This window comes from Tinamus guttatus, unplaced genomic scaffold, assembly GCF_059628265.1.
Source record: "Tinamus guttatus ecotype Peru unplaced genomic scaffold, ASM5962826v1 Tinamus_guttatus_pri_ptg000318l, whole genome shotgun sequence".
Lineage (NCBI taxonomy): Eukaryota > Metazoa > Chordata > Aves > Tinamiformes > Tinamidae > Tinamus > Tinamus guttatus.
The window spans coordinates 998,048-1,018,814 of record NW_028288852.1 but is presented as its reverse complement, the minus strand read 5'-3'; the positions used below and the strand labels follow the sequence as shown (position 1 = coordinate 1,018,814).

Sequence of the window (20,767 nt, the reverse complement as noted above, 5' to 3'; positions counted from 1 at the left end):
TCTTTAGAAATGCAGACTACATAAGAAATGTTTTTTTTTTCTTTCATACTCCACATGTATGAATGCCATGCAATTGGCTCTGTATTTCCTTCCATATGAACACTAAATAATAACATATATTTTAATAGTCCTAATCCTCATAAATAGAACTCTCATGCATAGAAGGAGTAAATTTCAATCTCTCGATTGTTTTTAACTGCATTATGTGTTTTTGTTTTACAGGGAAGGATGCTCTTTTCCCATGACTATATTTTTTGGTGTGGCGATTTTAATTATCGAATAGATATTCCTAATGAGGAGGTTAAGGAACTAATACGACAACAGAACTGGGATTCCCTTATTGCTGGAGACCAACTTATCAATCAGAAAAATTCTGGACAGGTATCTTTAGAAAATGTTACAGCACTTAAGAATACTTTATTTTTCTTTCTGGCTTTAGAAAAACAAGCTTCTGTGGTGCTTTTGTAGATTTATATATTCAGCATGTTTTAACTTTTGTCTAGACCCTATCATGGCAGGATGGGAGGTAGCAGTATTTAGTAATTTATTTGTAGTAACTGTCCTGAAGAGTTGGTGACACAAATACAATGATTTGTATTTGTAGGAATGAGGTTTTTATTTTCCTCTGCAAAGAAAGAAGAAACTATGTAATTTTTCTAGAGCGCTGTGCTGGAGTTTACTAATTCCAACCTCTCTGTTTATCAACTATTTTTATATAAGTATTTATGGAAGGTGTTTCGATAAGATTACTTTTCATTTTAAATCTGTTACTATAGCAATATAATGCTTCTTCCAACAGAATAACAATAACAGCAGCACACCAAGTTATAGCTTTGTTACTTAGGAAGGAAAAAAATGAGTGGAGTAGTGAAATCTGAAGAAAGCTTTGAATTTTAGATTGTTAGGGTTTCTTGTGGGGGGCAGCATATAGCAATTAAAGGAATATTTTTAATGAACCAAATTTTGTGTGAAATTATGCTATTTTCTATTTTCCCAGCTTTATGTGGAAATGCTATAGGTGGTAAAACGACAGTCAAGTTTTTTTCCTCAGTTGTTTTTTTGTCTGCTTGTCAGCGCTTGGGTCATACAGTTTTCAGAAGTAGGGATCCTTTTCTCCCATTTGTATTGATGGCCTGTGTATCAGAACAGGAGGGAAAACATTTGACTTTTTTTTAGACTAATTCCTAGATAAAATATATATATAGGTTCAGGTGGACAGAGAGCAGGATTATCTGTTAGTTAGTATGACAAAAATAAGAGCCATGTAGAGGTCTCAAGGATATTTTTGACAGTTATAAAGTCTGAAAGTTTGATGGAAACTGTTTGAATTGAAAAAAAAAAAAAAGGAAAGAAAAAAAGAGAGGAAAAAAATCCTCAAATCAGTTCCCTAACTGTGAGAAAAGAAGAGGCACATTAATTTAATTGGAGAGATATTTACCACTGTTCCACTGTTTAGCTGGACATTAGTGTTTGTCAGCTGACTTGCTAGGCTTAACTGGCATGTGTATTGTTTAGGAAAGGTGTTTATGTAGCACCTTTCTTCAGAAAAGTACATTATAAAATAATTACAAAAGGCAAAGAAATTTGTTATAACTTGTTTCAGTATATTAAGTAGGTAAGATTAAACTCAAGACTGGAGCTGATAGTCAATGAAAACATTTCTGTTATGTCTATCTTCCACACTTAAGGAATGAGCAGATCTCCCTACCTTCTACTGTTGACAGAATATTTCATATAATAGGTAGTCTTATTCTGTTTTTGTGTTCATTTTAGAAGAAATACTGATAATATCTCTTTAATCTCTTTATATTGAACATCTTAGTTTTAAGGACTCTCTCCTTTTTCTTTGTCCTTTTTTTTCTAAACTCTTACAAGCTTATTGGGGAGGCCTCTAGTATTCCTTTGGAGAAACATGTATCTGTTCAGACAGGTACATAAACTGTAAACATTAATTGCCAGCATTAGCTGACATGTGAGCAGTGACACCAAGTAATTAAAGTGCTTTGGAAAACATCTATTCTCAATGGCTACAGGTTCTGAATGACATTGGAGGAGCAGGAGGTTGCTCGTGAGGGTTTAAATTATATAGATGTTGACATATTTCTATTCAATAATGATCTGCCTGGATCACTGGTTAATCTTAGTAGACGATGTTTCTGCTTTCAGCAGATAAAATATAAAGATGGATTCATATTATCAAATGGCTTTCTTTTTTGAGACATGTGCATGCAGGTTTTCACTGTTGAAAGAGATAATTCTGATTAATTTCAAGCTGTTTCTCATCTGTTTCTGTCTTCTGGCATGCCATAGAATTGTTTTTGTGTTTTTACAGATTTTTAGGGGATTTTTAGAGGGCAAAATAAATTTTGCTCCTACATACAAATATGACCTCTTTTCTGATGACTATGACACCAGTGAGAAATGTCGCACACCAGCATGGACAGATCGAATTCTTTGGAGAAGAAGAAAATGGCCTTTTGACCGATCAGGTTTGAGTGCTTCCTTAAATTGTGTAAGATTTTATTTTAACTAGCTTGTGGAATCCATTCAGCAATCTGCTCAGTGCCAAAGATACTGAGTTTCCATCTTTGACTTTGTACCAGACAGAAATAATATAATAGTCTTTAATAAATAGGGATGGCATTGAACAGGAGGATCAAGAATCAGACACCCATTACAGACATTTCAGTAGTTTAAAATAACTTTTTTTAAAAATATGAATCTTCTGTTTCTTTCATTCTTTTTACATTCTCTTTTTACAACTCATTAATTTAACTGATTATTTTAGGATGTTCTTGCAGTCACAGTGGTTTTCTCCTTTTGTTTCCTTTATACTGAATATAGCTGAAGACTTGGATCTTCTGAATGCTAGTTTTCAGAATGACAGTAATGTCCCTTACACATGGAATCCTGGCACCCTGTTGCACTACGGACGAGCAGAGCTCAAAACATCTGATCATAGGTTTCAATTTTATTTTAAACATTTTTTTATCATTGAAAATACAATATTTCTCTTCATTTAATTCTTCAGATATTGTTTACAGTTTTTTTATGTATTTTTTTCCAAGGCCTGTGGTTGCAGTGATTGACATTGACATATTTGAAATTGAAGCAGAAGAGAGACAGAAAATTTATAAGGAGGTGATTGCAATGCAGGGACCACCTGATGGTACTGTAATGGTCTCCATCAAAAGTTCTTCACAAGAAGAAAACTATTTTGATGATAACTTGATTGATGATCTTCTTCAAAAATTTGCAAGCTATGGTGAAGTTATACTCATAAGGTTAAAAAGATTTTTTTTTACTTTTAATCTTAATTCTTCTTCATTTTTCACTCCTGTTTCCTTAAGTGACTTCCCAGCAAACATTCCTCAGTTCTGATCACCTTAATTTTTAGCATTCAGATTTTAACTCTATTTTATTATGTTCACAACTTACCTCTATGTTGTGGTTTCCACATTTATTTTTTCCATTTTTGTGAGACAAAATATCATATGTTTGTCAAATATAAGTCATCAGAGAAATTTGTTATTTCTATAATTTTGTACAAGTTTGTATTCTTTAAAAAAGTTAAATATTTTTAAGTGAACTGAACATTGGAGGATACCTGTGAATGTTGTGTTCACCAAGCTGTTAATAAAAGTAACAATTTTAATAAATTAACTGTTAACACTAAGCTATTAATAAAATTAACAGCTTTTTTTTTCTCTCTCAAGAGTAGGAATGGTCCCAAGTTTATAGTGTGAATTGAACATATAATGCAAATATATAACCTTTAGTCACACAAGCGATCTGAATATGTGACTGTAGCCACACATTTTAAGAGAACAATGATTTCATGATATACGTACTTTGTGGTTTTTTTGCTTTATGTATGTGTTGCAAGAATACTGTCAAAGTTTATTACCAAAATACATGTTTTTGAATGACCTTTCAAGAAAATTGTATTCCATCAAATACAATGTTAAAAACCTTTAAGATGAAAGGCTTCAAAAGGTAGTAGTTAGGATCAAGTATTTTAGTTACCATTACCAAATTACTTTGCAGGTTTGTAGAAGATAAGATGTGGGTAACCTTTTTGGAAGGAAGCTCCGCTTTGAAAGTTATGAAATTAAATGGTACTGAGGTAATATACATTTACTTAATTTTCTTATAGTAAGAGAAGTTCCAAATTTTTAGAAAATCTTGATTGTTTTTTTACAGATTTTCAATCTCCATTCTAGTGTATTGCTTCTAATTTTTTTATGGTAGTCACATAGTATATTGTCTTTCAAAAGACAATTGAAAAAAGTACCAAACCCAGCCTTGCTAGAAGAAGGTCTGTTAGAAGAATGAAGATTCCATGTTGAGGGGGATCTTCATCATTGAGGGATTTTTAAAATTGTTTAATTACTGTTGTTTTCTTTAACGCAAAGCAGATTCTTTACTGTGAGACTATATCGTAAAGTGATTCGTCATTTCTGTAGCCTGCGGTGATTTAAAATTAAGCATACCTGTGGTGAAATCCTGACTTTTAAAGTGATTTCTGTTTTGCCATTGGCTTCCCTAGGGCAAGCATTTCACCTTTGGAAAAAAGTTAATTTTCATACTCAGATTTTTGCTGAGTTCTTACTAAGACACTAAGACTTAAATTCTGTAATGTGATGTTTGCAGATCGATCCTTACAGCTGCTGTTTTTTCTGAAATTGGTGACAGTTCACTAGGATAAGGGGCCTCAGTTGCAGAATGAAGGTCTACAGTTTGATCAGTCTCTAATACAGAACATTCTAATTAATGTAGTTTATAAGCAAGTCTGTTTTCTTTTTACAAAGAGTAGTGTTTCTGTCAGAACAAAGAAACCAGAGGCTTTCCAGGTAACTAAAAAAACTCTTTTTAGACATTATGTTTTATTGAAAAAAAATGTTAAATATTTATAAAATGGCTTTAAAAACCTGATGACCCTCATGAAGTGAAAAATGTGCTTATATTTTTCGGGGACATATCACAGTCATTGTTTTGTCACAGAAATCTGATAATCTTTTCTGATGTTTTTGGCAATTTCTTTTTTGCCTTTCTAATCTGGAATGTGAGATTTTAATGTTCATATTCCTAAAAACTTCTGTTTTGTGTGTATCTTACGTCAATTCAGATATTAGGAAGGACTATAAACATAAGTTTGAAAAACCCAGACTGGATCAAGAGTTTGGAAGATGAAATGAATCTAGAGAAGATTAATGTTGGGCTGCCTTCTTCAACAAGCTCCACTTTGCTTTGTGAAGATGCTGAGGTTACTGCAGACTATGATATGGAAGGTTTGTTCAATTAAAGTAAACCTACTTTTGAAGTACTTTGAGTTCCAAATATCGTTGTTATTTTAATACATTAATTGATGCTTTAGTTTAACAAGTTTATGCCCAGCTGAAACTCACATATTAAGAATCAAGAGTATTTTCAACAGTATCTGGACTGTTGGTAAAGCAGTCTCAGTTTTGGTGCCAGTTTGCAGTTTTTCGGTACCGCTAGGTTTTGCTAATTTGTTACCATTCTTTTCACTTCGTCCTGTGACCTGCCCTCTCTGGATCGCTTCATTCAGGCAGTGTTAGTGCTGTTTGCAGAGAGGAAATGTAAGCAGAATATACCCAACTTTAGAGTACAAAGCAATTATTTTATGGTATCTCTTTTGGCAAAAAGAGATAACAGCTATATATAACAGCAAAGCAGATACTAGGCGTTTTTGGTACAGATACTTGTTTTGGTTGTCTGAATGAATCATGGAGAAATCCCCAAATTCTCATTACAATTGAAGGAGGGAACATGGTTAGCTGTTTCACCATGAAAGGAAACCATGTGACTTATAAATGATTTTCACACTTAGTTAGGGGCATGACTAACGTATCTTGTATCTTGATTTGTATCTTGGCAAGCAAGTTCAGCTAAGCTTAAGTGTGTTCCTAAAATTTGTTGTGTTTGTGCATTTGTGGTACATTTGAGGAAGGACAAGAGGTAGGAGAGGCAACTTTGTCTCTCCTGGTACCTATCAGAGAAGTTAGATTTTTCAGCAGATTAAGAATTGGCATTTTTACTAGGGGCATTCTGCATTGTAGGCAGACATGTGTGAATGCAGCAAAGTAGGTCAGTTTGATTCTGTTTAATCTCCAAAACTTGATTCACAGTATTAATGAAGCTGTATGGCATGGGCACTACCCAAGTATGTGCCTTAACTATGCTGTAGTCCTACACTAGTTGTGTAGGAAAAACTTCCCGCATTTTCTCTGTGGTGCTCTTGGAGTATTTTCGACTGGTTCTAATACATCTGCAGTCTTTATAATTTTTTGATGCAAGAATCAAACAAAGATTTCGTGGTTGTAATAAAACTTTGGAACTTATGGTTTGTAGGAGGGCTTTCTGCCTGAAATTCTATGCCCAGAATCAGTGGCATTTCATCACTTTTTGGAATAAATGATTAACTGTATCTCCCTTGAATTTTAAATGGATTTTTTGTTGGTTTTGTTTTTTTTTTTTAGGTGACATTGATGACTATAGTGCTGAAGTAGAAGAAATTCTTCCTCAGCATCTACAGCCAACCTCAAGCTCTGGTCTTGGAACCTCCCCAAGCTCTTCACCACGTTCCAGTCCCTGTCAGTCCCCTACACTCTCAGATGGACCTTCCCTCCCTGTGAGACCGAGCCGAGCACCAACAAAAACCCCTGGGCCACCCGTTTCCACGCACAGTGTGTATTACATTATGCTTTGGTAACAGAGGAAGTGGAGCAATTTGGCAGCAGTCTAGTCCAGTGGCAAAACACTACTCATAGGATATTTTTCATTGTGTTGGTAGATCTATTAATAAAAAAGATCCTGTCACGATTTAGTATTTTACGGATAGGTGGTCTTGGGCAAATCATTTCATTATTTCTAATGGGCAAGCTTCCAGTGGAAGAGCCACATTTTCTGAGTCTTTCTTACTACTCCTCCACTGTTCTGCACAGCTGCAAATTACCTCCCTTGCTGTACTTTTTTGGCATTACACATTGAAAGAAACACCTCAAAAAATATGTAGTTACTAGGCTTTCTACCTAGTAACCAGAATTCTAACTCACTTTGGTTATGCTCTTCAAATGCATTATATTTCAATGAATGCTCCTGTAAAGTGTAATATGTAAATCATAATCATCATATTTGTAAACTTCAGTATATAATACGAAGGTTTCTGCTTAAACCCAACTCCATTTTAGTAACAAAGTGGACGTAAGGAATTAGAATGTTTTGAATGGCTTCTGAAATTGTTTATTTCAATGTAATTTAGAGTAGGTTTACTCCAGGAGACTGCTGGCTAAAGTGCCATTAGAATTTGCCTTGTAATGCTTTGTTCCTGAGTAGTTAGTTCGCAGGATAGGGTGAAAATCAAAATATAGAACTCTGCAATTTATAAGAATGTTCAGCATTCCATGAAAAACATTTACTGGTTAAACAGTATGAAACCAAAATCTTTATTTAAGAAATAGACTTGTTTCACCACTGGTGGTTCTTATTTTCCATCTCTCAGAAACTTTTGTCTACTTTGGTAGAACACAGTATGGTTCCCAGCGCTGGGGACTGACCACCCTCTCTGTGCATATAACTTTCTATTAGAAATGTCTTTGTGTGACTGGGATGTCAGTAATTAATTGTGGCATTGGTTTCTCCCTGGTTCTGCAGCTGAAATCCAGGTTGGCACCCAGCAGAAAGAGTCTTCGCAGAGTCTGGAGCCCAAGCGCCCTCCTCCGCCTCGTCCTGTTGCGCCTCCCGCGCGCCCTGCTCCACCGCAGAGGCCACCTCCACCATCAGGTAATGCAGGGCCAGCGTATCAGGAGGTCAGGAGCACTTTGATTCACCTTTGTGAGATAAACATTGAAGTTCTAACTGCATATTTTGGGGTTTGAGCATTGGGGTTCAGTGGAACATACCTGCTTTTCTCTAAATTTTTTACTGTACATTTACTAGCCAAGGTACAATGTGAAGTAACAGCATTTTCTAGCAATAAATGGGTATTATATGCTCTGTTTAGTGAATAAGTTACAACTTTTGTAAACTTATTTTCACTCTTTATGAATGTACTTTCTACAGCAGTGTTTTCACATTTTCGTTATTTATAGCATTTCACTTTTTAAAGTAAAAGATAAATTATCTTTTGCATTCATTGATTCCTGATCCTTTTGTTTGGGTATCAGTAAATATGCATTTTATTACATCCAAATTTTTAATGTAAAGTGCATCTGGATCATCTGAAAATGTAAGCAATTGAGTACTAACAGAAACTGGATGTTCAGAAGCGTATGGGCAACGTAGTCAGTTAGAAACAAACTGAGCCTTGTCATTTTTAACTTTCTCATTCTTTTTCTTCCCTCTTACTGTACTCATATTTTTCATTATTGCTGCATTCATTTCTTAAATACTGTAAGGCGGTAGGAGTCCTGCACCTGCTAGAAAAGAATTTGGAGGTAATGATTTTAATTGTTTTCAAATATGACTACATAGCACAATTACTATAGTGGTCCATTGTGACAATATTTAATATAATGGTGTCCAAAGTATAAAAATCAGTAATTCTTAAAGATAAGGGTAATCTTCTTCTCAGAGCCTGTGTCTCTTAATTGCATTTCATTTGTGGTAGAAAGGTATTTCTCTTAGGAGTTGGTATGTTGTGGTTAGGTAGATTAAACTTGTTCTGGGCTTTTATTATTTTTTCCTGGTCAGCGTATATATACTCAACCCGGTATATATACTTGTTTTGTGAAAGCTCTCCTGCCTTTAACAATCAAAAGGCTTTTTTACCGCGTATTCCATGAGTAGAATTGTAAAAGGAATTGATTGTAGCTACTCACAGTGATTATTCATTAATTATTTAGGTTGAAACTGCTGCCCTAGCCTGGCTCAGTTTCTCCTAGATGATCACCAGTTAACAGAGAGCTCCACATCACTGAGCTCTGTATGTTTCAAGGCTGACCATTACTGCCTAGGTAGCCTGTGCTCTATTGCTGACTCTCTAAAATGTGCCCTGAAGCCCTGCCTAGGGACACAAAACATCTGTGGTTCCTGGAAGCAGTGTGTAGAAGTGAGTTTTCCATTGGCCTCCGCTCCCCTTAGTCTTGCCTATCTAGTCTAAGTTCTAGCTTCTAGCCTAAGCTCTCCAGAATGCAGGAAATTAAGAACAAATTTAGCAAGGGAATTTATTCAGTTATTTTAAAGGCATTCAAGAACTGCAAGATTTAACTAAGTAACAAAATATTAAAATAAGTTATCCCTTATCTAATTCCTTCCTTTTTGGTAATGCAGAGGCCTTATCAGTCCTTCAGGCAAGTTGTATTTTTTCCATCTTCATCTGGTTTTGCATTTTACAATGAATCTCCTACTCTTAGAAGTATTCCTCCTTGAAACCAGCCTTCGTCCCTTTGTGTCACACGTTACATAAATGAGCTGTTCTGTTTGGATTTCAGCCAGCTCATTAATACATGGGATGGAGTGAGGCTAGATACTGGTTCTGGAATACTTTCTTAATGGTTTTTCAGAGATTGCCACTCAGCTGGCAGGAAAGAGGGCATTTTGCTGAAAAAGTTCACATAGTATATGAACATGAGCTAAGTTGTTCTGCTGTTGGACCAGCGATGTGCATAGCTCTTAGGTACAACCTATAGCTGTTTAAAGTATTTCCAATTATTTAAAATACTTGTAGGAAATAGTTTATACACAACAGACAAGATATGTGAGTTTTAATTCAATGCACTACCTGCTCTGTATAGTTTTATATGCACTGACACAATCCTGTTTGCTTAGTTTCAGTCTCAGTTGTGCCAAGAGAAGCCTTCTTTTTGCTCTGTCATAGCTTTGTATAAAGAAGTCTAACTTGTTTTCATAGAATCATAGAATCACAGAATGCTTAAGGTTGGAAGGGACCCCTGGAGGTCATCTGGTCCAACCCCCCTGCACACGCAGCGTCACCTAGAGCATGCAATCTTGTAGAACAGATTGTAATAAATTTTATCAGTTGTTATTCTAACCTAAATCTCATTCCATTTTTTTCTAACTTCTTCATTTGTCATTCATAAAGTACATTTGTAAGGCATAAGGCTTTGCTTTTCAGTGGTACCTGAACTTGGCTCTGAGCAAACTAGTGCAGTATAAATGTGATAATATGTTATTGTGCTTGGGTAAATTGCATCTATCTTTTTCTTACCTGGAACACAGTAACAATACCCAGGTATGACCTCTGTTAGCACATGCAAAGTGACATTGACAATGCGTTTAAGTGTTGAGCATTTTAAATATTACATTTTTGCTCATATGTTGCCAGCTTTTGACTGCTTCTCTCCTGCCACTGTGCATGACATTTCTTCTCACAGCTCACTGTGCTTTAAAAATGGGAGTGGAAAGCAGACATCTAAGTTTTAGTAGTGTTTGGTTGTCAGGGATAGCGCAGGATTCAAGCCATGGCTGAAACAAGGCTATATGATCTTAGCAAAGGTTTTCAAAGTGTCAAGGTTTTGTCTGTTAACACAAAAGATTTCCCTTGAGGATATTATAAGCTCTTGATTGTTTATCATTCAAAATCAAGGTTTTGCACTGTGGTTACCCAAGATGTTCTTTTATACAGGATGAAGAGCAACTTCTTACAGAATATTAAAAAAATGTAGTGGATATTAGTTGTTGGTTACTCAAAGTTAAAAAAAAAATACTTCTTTTTTCCACCTTTTTAATAATATTACTCGAGCTTTCCCTGGAGAGTCTTTTAGTGTCAAAGTAAACTGTTGAAATTGGGTTAAGATTGAGAGAATGCATAGTATTTTCAGTATATGCAATAATTAGGGTAAAATGCATTACATTTTCACTGTAATTATCTTCCAAATAAATATAAGCAGCCTCAGAAATAGAGTTTTAAGATTAATATTCAAAGAAATGCAAGTTGGTTAAACTATGGAAGTACATGCACTCAACAAGCTATTAATCATATGCTGTTTATGCGTGGAAGAAACAAGGAGCTTTAATATTAAAATCAGTAATTTTGGTCTTCAAATGTAGGCATATGGCCTAGACTTCAGAAATATACATATACACATGCACACATATGTACATATTTTATGAGATGTTGGAGTTGCTTTATTTTCAATTATGCTAATGTGTAAATGTAACCTTTACAGAACATGCAGCTTTGCCTAAAAGATTTCAAGGCATTAGGCACAGATTTTTTTCTGTATATATCTAACTCCTTTGCTTAAAACGCTACTTTTGTAAAGCAAATATATGATATCTTCATCTGCAAAACACTGTTTCAAACTGCAATAGAGCTTTTAAGCTATATGCAAATTACAGTAACTGTTAAGAATCCTACGCAGAAAATGTGTTTCAGGTATGTTTTTCACTATCTTTAAGGTGAAAATCCTCTTGTAATGCCAGCTGTGATAGTGTTACCCCAACACAATAATTTTGCTTTATCACAGTAAGTGGAAATTGGGGTATTTCATTTGGAGGTTCCCAGTATATGCCATTTCTGCCTCATATAATGAGTATCTTTTAATTCACAAAACATTTTAAGCCCTTATGCACAGAAGTCTTGCTCTGTGTGCTATTCCAATAGAGGAACGTGGCTATATGTTATGGTCAAAGAGGTTCTCTCCCTACCTTCTCTTGAAAGGAGTACTTTATTAATCATCTTGCATAAAATGTGAGGTTATCCTGAAAATACCTACTCAAAGTATGAGGTGAGCTTTCAGAGGTGAAAGTGCAACAGATCTGTGAGATGAACAGGCTAGTTCTCTGCTCCTCAAGAAGTTGCGTTGAGCCCCTTTCCGTTAATACCCACAGATGAACAGACAGCTTTAGGCCTCTGTGCTCAGAAGGATTCAAGAGATTGCCCTGCTCCTAGTGAGGTGACATGAGGGTTTTGAGCAGCTCTCTGCCTTCCATTATTTCCTCCAGTTGGAAGTTGGGCTTCTCACAGCCTGGAGGTTAGTGCTTCCTGTTCCCCCCCAGGATTCCTCTGGTTTGCGTAGGAAGGCAGAGGTGGGACTTGAAAGCAGTGAGGTGTCCTCAGAGAGTGCCCTCCCGCTATCTGTTCAGCCTTCTTCAGCGCTGCTTCTCTTTCAGTCAAGGAAAGTCACTGTCATAAACTTTCGGAATGGAAATGTAAGGTTAATTGGCAAAGCCTCGACCCACCTGAATATATTACGTGTGCCTGTATTCAGAGTTAGCAAAAACAGAGGTTCAACATCTCTGGAGATAGTTATACCAGCCCCATCTGCAGCCTTCACTGTTCCTACCCTGAGTGACACCTCCACCCATATCTGACAAAATTCACAGCACTCTTTCCAGATGATGGAGGGCTCCTGAGCAGATACCACACATTGGCACATGATGAGGCAGCGTGAGGCTGTGTCATCGCTGAGGCAAAAGTTGCTTTTAAGGTAGGCTTCTTGAGCCCTTCCCCTCAGCTGTACTCGAGCCAGTTACCAAATGTTACTGTTACTTTTTGCTCTACGCATACCTTAAGGATTTCTCCTTGCATACCATCTGGCGTTATCTCTGCCCTGCTGTGTTTTTCACCATGTAATTTTATGGACCCCATATAAGGTCAATCATATTGCAGAATCCAAATAATTCAGCATGTTTATGCATGGTTGAAAATCTTCTTTCTCTCAATCTGAACTGCAGCAATTTGCTGCAAGTATTCTCTGCACTAGTTGATACAGCTTTCCCAAGTACGAAGTGCCGCTTGGAGATAACTTGATGATACATTTTTGCAGGGTACAATACATTATATAAAGTGGCAGACTTATTTATCCATAATTTTTCAAATGTAGTATTGTCAGAAACATACAACAGACCTCCTGAATTACAGGAAGCCATCTTCATGTTGCAGGGTATAACTGATGCAGTTATTTTCAGGTGTTTGAGCATAGGTATGGAGTCTGTTTTACAAAAGTTTCAAGATTGACATTTGGTATTTACAAAAGCTTGGGGAGTGTGATATTAAAGAAAAAAAAAAGGAAAAGGGATTTTTTTTTAACTGTGATGTAAAAGTGAAGCAACTGTGTTTCTAAACATGAGCTTAATTGTTGATCTCTTTCATATCACTCTGTTTTTCTTATGTTGCTGCGAACAGTTATCTCCTACAAGTAACTACAATCCAGTCAGTTATGTAAAGCTGGCTTGTAGCAGTGTCCTTTCTGTTTTTACTTTCTCAATCTACTGCTTTTCTTATGCAATGTACAGCTTCTCTTCTTTCTCTGAAAAGGTCTTGGAGCTCCTCCCAGTCCTGGGGTAGCTAGGAGAGAAATAGAAGGTAACATAACAATTTTCGTATTCTAGAAATGGATTTTTGATTTAATAGCTAAGTAACATTATTGTCCTTGTCACACTGAAGGCAGATTCATTAAGGCATTTATTTTATAGGATCTTTTTTCTTTTATTTCACAGTTTTCAGATAGGCAAATTACTTGCTGCTTTTCAGTGATGATGTGAAATGTTTTAGAAGGCAGTGATCATCTCTGCAAAATACATTGAAAACTTAGACTGCACTAATCAGGAAGAAGGCTGAACATCAGAGAAAGTTACAGTGTTTCTTTTTTATTTTTTTGAAGTCCACTCATTTGCTAAATTTTGATGGCTTTTGCTGGCTGCTGGAACAAATAATATATCTGTAACTATAAATCAGAAATCTAGGTGGCCTAATTTTTCATAAAAACTGCATATGCCCTTATGTTCTGGGGAAATAAATTGCCATTAAGATAATTTAGCCTATTATTTAGTAATTCAGCTCTTAAAGAGCACAATGTGTGTATTTTGATTGCCTAAATCTATGGGACATACATTTATGAGAAGCATCTCTCTGGTGTTACTCTGGCTGGAGTCCTAAGTGGCTCCCACGTTATCAGTGCCACCAGAGCTCTGTTTCAGGGTTTCTTGCCCACCCCTCAAGAACATGACCCTTTGTGGCAAGCATAGGTATAGCAAACAAGGGAAGTCTGCTATGGACACAATTATACTATCAAATCCGTCTCACGTGTAGTTATAAATAATTCTGGCTATATTGTTGGGGTTTTGTTTGTTTATTTGTTTGCTTGTTCTTGTTTTTTTCCTAAATGGACAAAATTATTATTTTCACAGAAAATTTGTGTTTGGAAGGAAGCTCTGGAGGTCATCTAGGCCAACCTCCATGCTCCCAGCAGAGTGAACTGGAGCAGGTTCTGAAACTAGAACTAGACTAGGTTGCTCTGCTATCTACTGAGAACTGTACCCAGAAACTGCATCTGCTTCTAATAAGTCACTGCTTTCTTACAAGGAAGCTGATTTGATAAACCAAGTGTCTTAGGTACCACTGAGTATTCCTCCTTTTATTGTAACTGGGGTGCTGGTGTTACCTTCCTTATGCACAGACAGCAGAAATACAAGCCAGAATCCCCAGTCTCTTCTGCTTGTTCCAGACTGTGCACTTGTCTGAAGTAAAGGTAGCTATTTCGTATCTTGCACTTCACACATGAGGATTTGTCATCAGCATGTAAATGCTGAGGGTGAGTGTGCCCGTGTAACAGTTCAGCTTATGAGTGGACTTTAATCTGTAATGACTATTTAAAAGTCTATTTGCTCCCATTTCCATTAGTGATAATGTATGATTACTATATAATATCAGTTTGTAGCTGATTTAATGAAGATAATCTGATATTTTTTCTTTCCATGCTTCAAAGCACAAAAAAGTCCTGGAACACAAAGAAAAGATAATTTAGGTAATACAGGTACAGGCTTTGTAGTAATAATAATACAGAAAAGTTGGGGATTGATGTATGTTCTAAGTCAGCTGTCTCCAATACCTTTGTTACAGTTCGTAGTCAGGCTCCACCTTCAACTGGATTTTCAAGTGCAGGAACTGCTGGATATAGCACAACCAGACCGGTAGGTATTCTATCTTAAAGTAATTTTCCTCCTCAGTTTCCATATTTTATTACATGCCTCATTGCTGTGCTAAGCTGTGAATCCTGAGAGCGGTTGATTGCCCTCAGGCAATTGATAAAATATATCTTGATTTCTTGATTCATAATGGGATTTTGTACCTTATTTTAATCAATCAATTTTGATAAAGTTCATCGTGTAAAAGTGAAACATTCAACTATGCACAAATATCTGTGTTTTATTTTGCATTTATGAAACCAGCTGAAGGACCTATATGAAAGATTTATGGAAGCTTGAATACTTCCCTGAAAAAAGAAATCGAGAAGTGGAAGACAATCTACCTTATTTTGCTTAATAGCAGCAAATAGGAAACTTGCATTAGAAAAGGAGAAAGTGTTTCAATAGCTGTGGGTCTTTTTAAATAATTGCTTAGAAACATTATTGTTTGTTGATAGTTACTTAGACTTTTCGGTGTATTTTAGAGAGATTTTTTTCAGCAGCTTGAAAAATTAACTTTCTATATCTACATCAACCACAGTGTCTGGACACACTTTGTTCCCCCTATTGTAGCAGGTCTGCTCTTTTTGACATACATAATACTTCTTTATTCTTTGGTGTCTTAGAGACTAAAAAGTGGCAAAAATTGATTAATTTATTTAAATTTTTAAGTAGCATCTTATCATTTTCTTAGCGGTTAGAGAACTTTATTTTCCTTCTCTTAGGCATTTGGCTCTTCCTTTTGGTCTGGTGCTCACAGTGACGCTGACAGGATGGGGAGCACAGGGAGCCAAAAGGGCTTAAAGGAGTTGTGCTTTGCTGATCCTGCTATATCTCTCGTAGTGTTGTAAAATATTGAAGGGATTGAAAACTGCTGTTGAAAGCTGCCATCAAAATCACTCAGTGATTTTTCTTAAAAAAGATGGATTCTTGCAGTGCGTGGTCTCTGATGTGATGTTATCTTTGCACTTCATTATTATCCCAGAAATGTAACAGGCACTCTTCTCAATTTTGGAGGAAGTGAACTCAGTGTAGCACAGGGTAAGAAAGCTCTTTGCCCCCATCTCTCTTTTCTGTAACTTGGAGCTCACTCAGCATCAGCCATTTCTAAACCAAAATGATTGAATAGAACCATCTGGCACATAGAAAAGACAAAATCCCTATCTTGGAATGAACCAGATGCAGATTATTCAGATGAACAAGAAAAAAAAACCCCAGTGCCCTTTGCTAGCACTGTGCTGCTCAGTGCCCAGGCTGGCTAATGGTAGAGGTGCTGGCCAGTTCCTAGAAAAGGCCACAGTTCTGTGGTTGTGTGTGCAGCTTGCTGAGACAAAGTTGACCGGATCTACTCCTCTTCACATGTTAAAATCAAAAAAAAAAAAAAAAAAAGCAATACCATTTAGAGGCTCTGAAAAGACATCTCATGAAATCTGCTTTTTTATATTATTATTATTATTATTTTCTCAGACTTTAGCTTGTCTCCACATTTCCAAGCTGAGATTCCTGTGGGTTTTTTGTTTGTTTGTTTTTTCATTTTCTTCAGGTGTTTGTTTGTTTTTTTTTTTTCTTTTTTTGCATAGCATTTAGTGTAGAAGACTTTCAGGACCAGGGACAGTAGCCACACAATGCTGGGCTTCCTGCGAAGTTGCCTCTGAGGATTATTTTAACCTTTGTTTCTGTTCCTTTTTTGTTACTGTTGTACGGAGATATTTCTATGGTTTACATCTTGGAGTTGAATTCCACATACTTCTGCCTTCCTTCTCAACATCCAAAGGAAAAGGAATGACCACATGCATCCTGGCAGTCAAAAAGAAGAGATTTCAGAGGTTTAGGTAGCGTGAAGCATTTAGCAAGTTGTAAACAGATTCAGCCAAGGCCACTGTAGTCAGAAGTTATACAGTGCATGCATCTAGAGTATGATATCCATAATGAGCAAGGAGGATCAAGGATGGCCATTGGTATGGAGTGGTAGGGTTTCTTTGTTTTTCTAACCTGTTTTTATGGAGAATTGTGTAGTAGGGTTTCCCTTGGAAGCCATTGTTAGGACATCTGTTCTTACTGCTCAATGTTGTAGGAATGTTAATAAACATGGATAAATCAAGGACATAAATTTTAGAGAAAACAGAAATCTTGCAAACATGATCTTGCCTTGCGATCATTTTTTTTTCTGACAGGCAAATGTGTTAGAAAAAATAAAAAAGTCTGTTTTTAATGCATATCTTGTATCTTTGATATATAAAGTTTAATGCAGCTGCTATTTGCAAATGGAGGTTATAATTACAGTCTAAAAATTATACACTATCTATAATTTTTATTGACAGTAGTTTATTAATGCATTCGTATGATATGTTTTCCATCCCCAAATAACACTGCTGCTTTTTATTGCTTAACACGATTCACAGACTGAGGTATAATTCATTTACTAATTCTATGAAAATAATAAATGTGGTAATTTCCGAACTAATTAGATTCAGGTTCCTGCACTGGTAAATATAAATTTGAAGTCGGTTATAGAAATTACTTGCTTTGAATAATGTTTTGTTAAAATACTCTTTGCTTATGTCTACACATAAAAATAGTTTAGTAACTATTATAAAACAGTTTGTTTTTCAAAGAATCCTAATTTCCTTAAGTCATTTAGCAGTAGATGACAATAGATCCATAGTAGAATGAAAATGATTTCTTTTTATCAATAATTATTTTAGACTATTCCACCTCGAGCTGGAGTTATTAGTGCACCACAAAGCCATGTCCGTCCCTCTGGGGGCAGACCAGCATCTGAAACTCAGGCCAAACCTGCTGAACCACCAAGGGGTAAGTTTTATTTATTCTGAAGGATAAATAATGTGCAAGATTCAGTTACATATCGTTAGGCTGTCATTACCCAGTCTAGAGGTACTCTCTGATTTTAATGCTTCCACTGGCTTTCTTATTTCACTAGAAATCAAGGTTCTTCAATACAGTAACACTTGGCAGTTTCTGGTGCTGTAAACCCTTACATGGCAACAGGCAGCAGTCAGAGGAGATCTAATCCTCTGATCTCCAGAGAAGATCAATTTCAGTCCATCAAGAGAACTCCTTGATCCGTGGGTTCTGGTCTGGGCATATTGGTGTGTCATAGCATAGAGGTTGATCCCTGAATCATTTCTTCACTGTGGTCACTCCATAATCGTTATTTTTGGAAGAGTATTTATATTTGACTTTCAAAGACACTTTCTAAACTAGAAGATAAAGTGTTTTTTTTCTCAGTGTATTAATTTCAAAACATACTTATAAGAGTGACTTCCAAAATATATTTAAATACAACCGAAGTACATTTAAAAATTGCTTGAATGCTATTTCTTTTTTTTTTATCTATAGTAAGCTCTATTGTATCTATAATAGTCATTTTTATTGTAGATGTGAGGGGATGATGGGCTTTTGAGAACTAGTTGCCACGAATACTTGCCATTCTTACCGTCCTTTTTCTGCAATTCTACTTGATGCTTCCACACCCACATATTCTCATTCATCCCCGTTGTATGGTTTTGTTACAATTCTTTCCAATGAAAAGCACTGAAAATACCCTTGCAGGCTCGCCGTTACTTCCTGAACCACTAAAGCCTCAGGCTGTGGGACCTTCTCCACCCAGCACGCAGCCTCCACCTGTCCTAAGGATGCAAGAGCCCCTGATCCCTGTGTCGGCACATCCATCCCAGACGAGTACCCCGCATGCTCTGGAGCCTCCCCCGCAGCCACCGCCTCGTAGCAGATCAGCTCACAGTTTGCCTTCTGAATCTGCTCCTTCACAGCAGCAAGTGAGTAAAAAAACACTTGTTTATGTATGTTGCATCTTCATGCAAATTCACACAGCTTGCACTGTATGCCATATGTACGCGAGAGCCCCCTAAAGCAAGCAAACAGAAGCAAAAATGAAGGTTGAAAGACTGGATCCAAAGATCAGCAGGCTCTGATGAGATTATATTCAAAATATTTTATATTGTCTGTGAATGGTATCCTAAGTGCTGAACATTTAACTGAAGATTTGTTATGACAGATTTAGAACTTACAGACAACTTGTTCCTGCAATTATGTGGTCATTTGACAACTCTATACAGAAAAATACACAATCTAAGTTATTTAAGCTTACGTAACACAAGTGCATTAACTGAGATCTGTAGAAACTAACAGGTCTTTAATTATCCAGTAAGCTTTATAGATCTCATGAGAGAGCATGTGATGCTTTATGTTCATGATAATTCATTGAGGGATGACAATTACTTAATCACTTACTTTACCTAAAGGAAGTGCACTTATCCTCCCCACTCCCCAGTGTCAATTAAATCATAAAATGTATCAAAATAATCTGAAAATGTGATATGATAACATTAATATTCTGTGCTGTGGAACCGTTTGAAGTGCTTCTTTCAGAAAAAAAGCACTTTTTTTTTAGGGAAACATGTTGTTTCTTACTGCTATTTAAAAAATATAGATCTTCTGTGTATTTTATATATACAGCGGGTTAAATTCCTTCACCAAAAGTGAGGGCTTCCAGTTTTTACAGTATTGATTATCTTCTACATGAATAAAACTGCAAGTTCTGAAGCTGATAGATTTGTGTTAAGTTTGTATCAAGAATGAATTTGCTTTTTGGATTTTTTAACACATACTCAGTATGGATATTTATTACTAAATAGGTTTCACATCAGTGTTTCAGATTTTACCTTCTCTATATATCTTAAGGACACTTTCACTGAAGCAACTAGTGAGCCTCTGTACCAACCTGAAACAGCCAAATTCAGTCCTCATGACTTTGCTTTTAACCTCATTTTGGAAACTTAAAAGAGAAAAAAAAAAAGGAGGTGTTTTTCTGAATGTACAAGTAGAATATTAAGGCTGCAGTTTATTAAAGCGTAGAAAGTGTTGCCAGTAGAGAATACATATGGGGCACAAGGTACAGGAAATAACCTGAAAGCTTTTTAAAGAGATTTTCTGATCTGCATGATGCTGTGACTGTTTTGTTAACAGTGCCAAAGCCAGTTAGTTTTAAAATGGTTCAAATAGCTATTCTTTTCTCTGTAATGACATTCATTTTATTAATGAAGGCCCTGCTTTCACAACAGGGAGTAAAAAAAAAAAAAAAAAGGCCTGTTTTGAACTTTCCTTATTGCCTCTGTGTTAGATTTTGGGATTTTTTTCTCCTTTTTTCAGAGTTTAATTAAATCACTTTTCCTTTCTTGATTACCACTTGTAAATAGGAAGTTTTCCAAGAAGAGGCCTTTTAGGGAAATAAAAATATATATTTTGAGGGTTAATGGATGCTAAACCCATCCTTCGATTCAAAGCTTGACTATGATATTTAAGAACCTAAATCTCTCCTTATAAAAATAATTCATGGTATACAGTGTGCTTGTTCAGGACTTTGTAGATTACCAAGCAACATATTGAAAAAAGCAAAGCAAATAAATAATAACTGAGCGATTTTGTTTATTGTAAATTGAGGGAAATTTACATTGTGTTAGAGAAATCTTACAGCTTTTCAGGTTGGAACTATTTCTACAGAGGGTGACTGTACCAATGCAGTTCTCAGAGTAAGACTCCAGTGCTTTTCTGTTACTGCTTGGAGTTACGTAGGCAAATTCTTAGAATCTCTGAAAATAAGCACCAGTTATCTGCCCTGTTAATGTCAGTATAAAAATAAGAATAAAAATCACTAGAGGTGGGTTTTTTTGATTCCTAAAGGTAAATCTTAAAAAACATTGCAGTAGAATGCAACAGAAACTTAAAATTTATTATAGTGAATGTTGCGTAGTAAACGTTTTTGCTTTGTATTCAAATCTCCAAAAATGTTTTTCCTCGAGCTTAAAATATTTTAACATGCGGTGGTTGATGT

The 20,767-nt window shown here is 35.9% G+C and overlaps 1 protein-coding gene across 12 annotated transcripts in view; it reads left to right on the top strand.

Moving 5' to 3' along the window:
* The window catches only part of SYNJ1 (synaptojanin 1), a 59,028-nt gene that overhangs the window by 34,614 nt on the left and 3,647 nt on the right, over nt 1-20,767 (top strand). For 3 of the 12 annotated variants that reach the window (XM_088528963.1, XM_010213812.2, XM_088528962.1), the window contains 14 exons: nt 223-381; nt 2,333-2,489; nt 2,845-2,962; nt 3,069-3,284; nt 4,048-4,126; nt 5,129-5,291; nt 6,504-6,710; nt 7,678-7,806; nt 8,421-8,459; nt 13,247-13,294; nt 14,697-14,735; nt 14,831-14,901; nt 17,601-17,709; nt 18,469-18,692. In XM_088528963.1, the coding sequence (XP_088385089.1) occupies nt 223-381; nt 2,333-2,489; nt 2,845-2,962; nt 3,069-3,284; nt 4,048-4,126; nt 5,129-5,291; nt 6,504-6,710; nt 7,678-7,806; nt 8,421-8,459; nt 13,247-13,294; nt 14,697-14,735; nt 14,831-14,901; nt 17,601-17,709; nt 18,469-18,692 (1,758 nt within the window). The remainder of the gene's footprint in view (nt 1-222; nt 382-2,332; nt 2,490-2,844; nt 2,963-3,068; nt 3,285-4,047; nt 4,127-5,128; nt 5,292-6,503; nt 6,711-7,677; nt 7,807-8,420; nt 8,460-13,246; nt 13,295-14,696; nt 14,736-14,830; nt 14,902-17,600; nt 17,710-18,468; nt 18,693-20,767) is intronic. The other 9 variants (XM_088528971.1, XM_088528966.1, XM_088528972.1 and 6 more) reach the window with 7 other exon arrangements.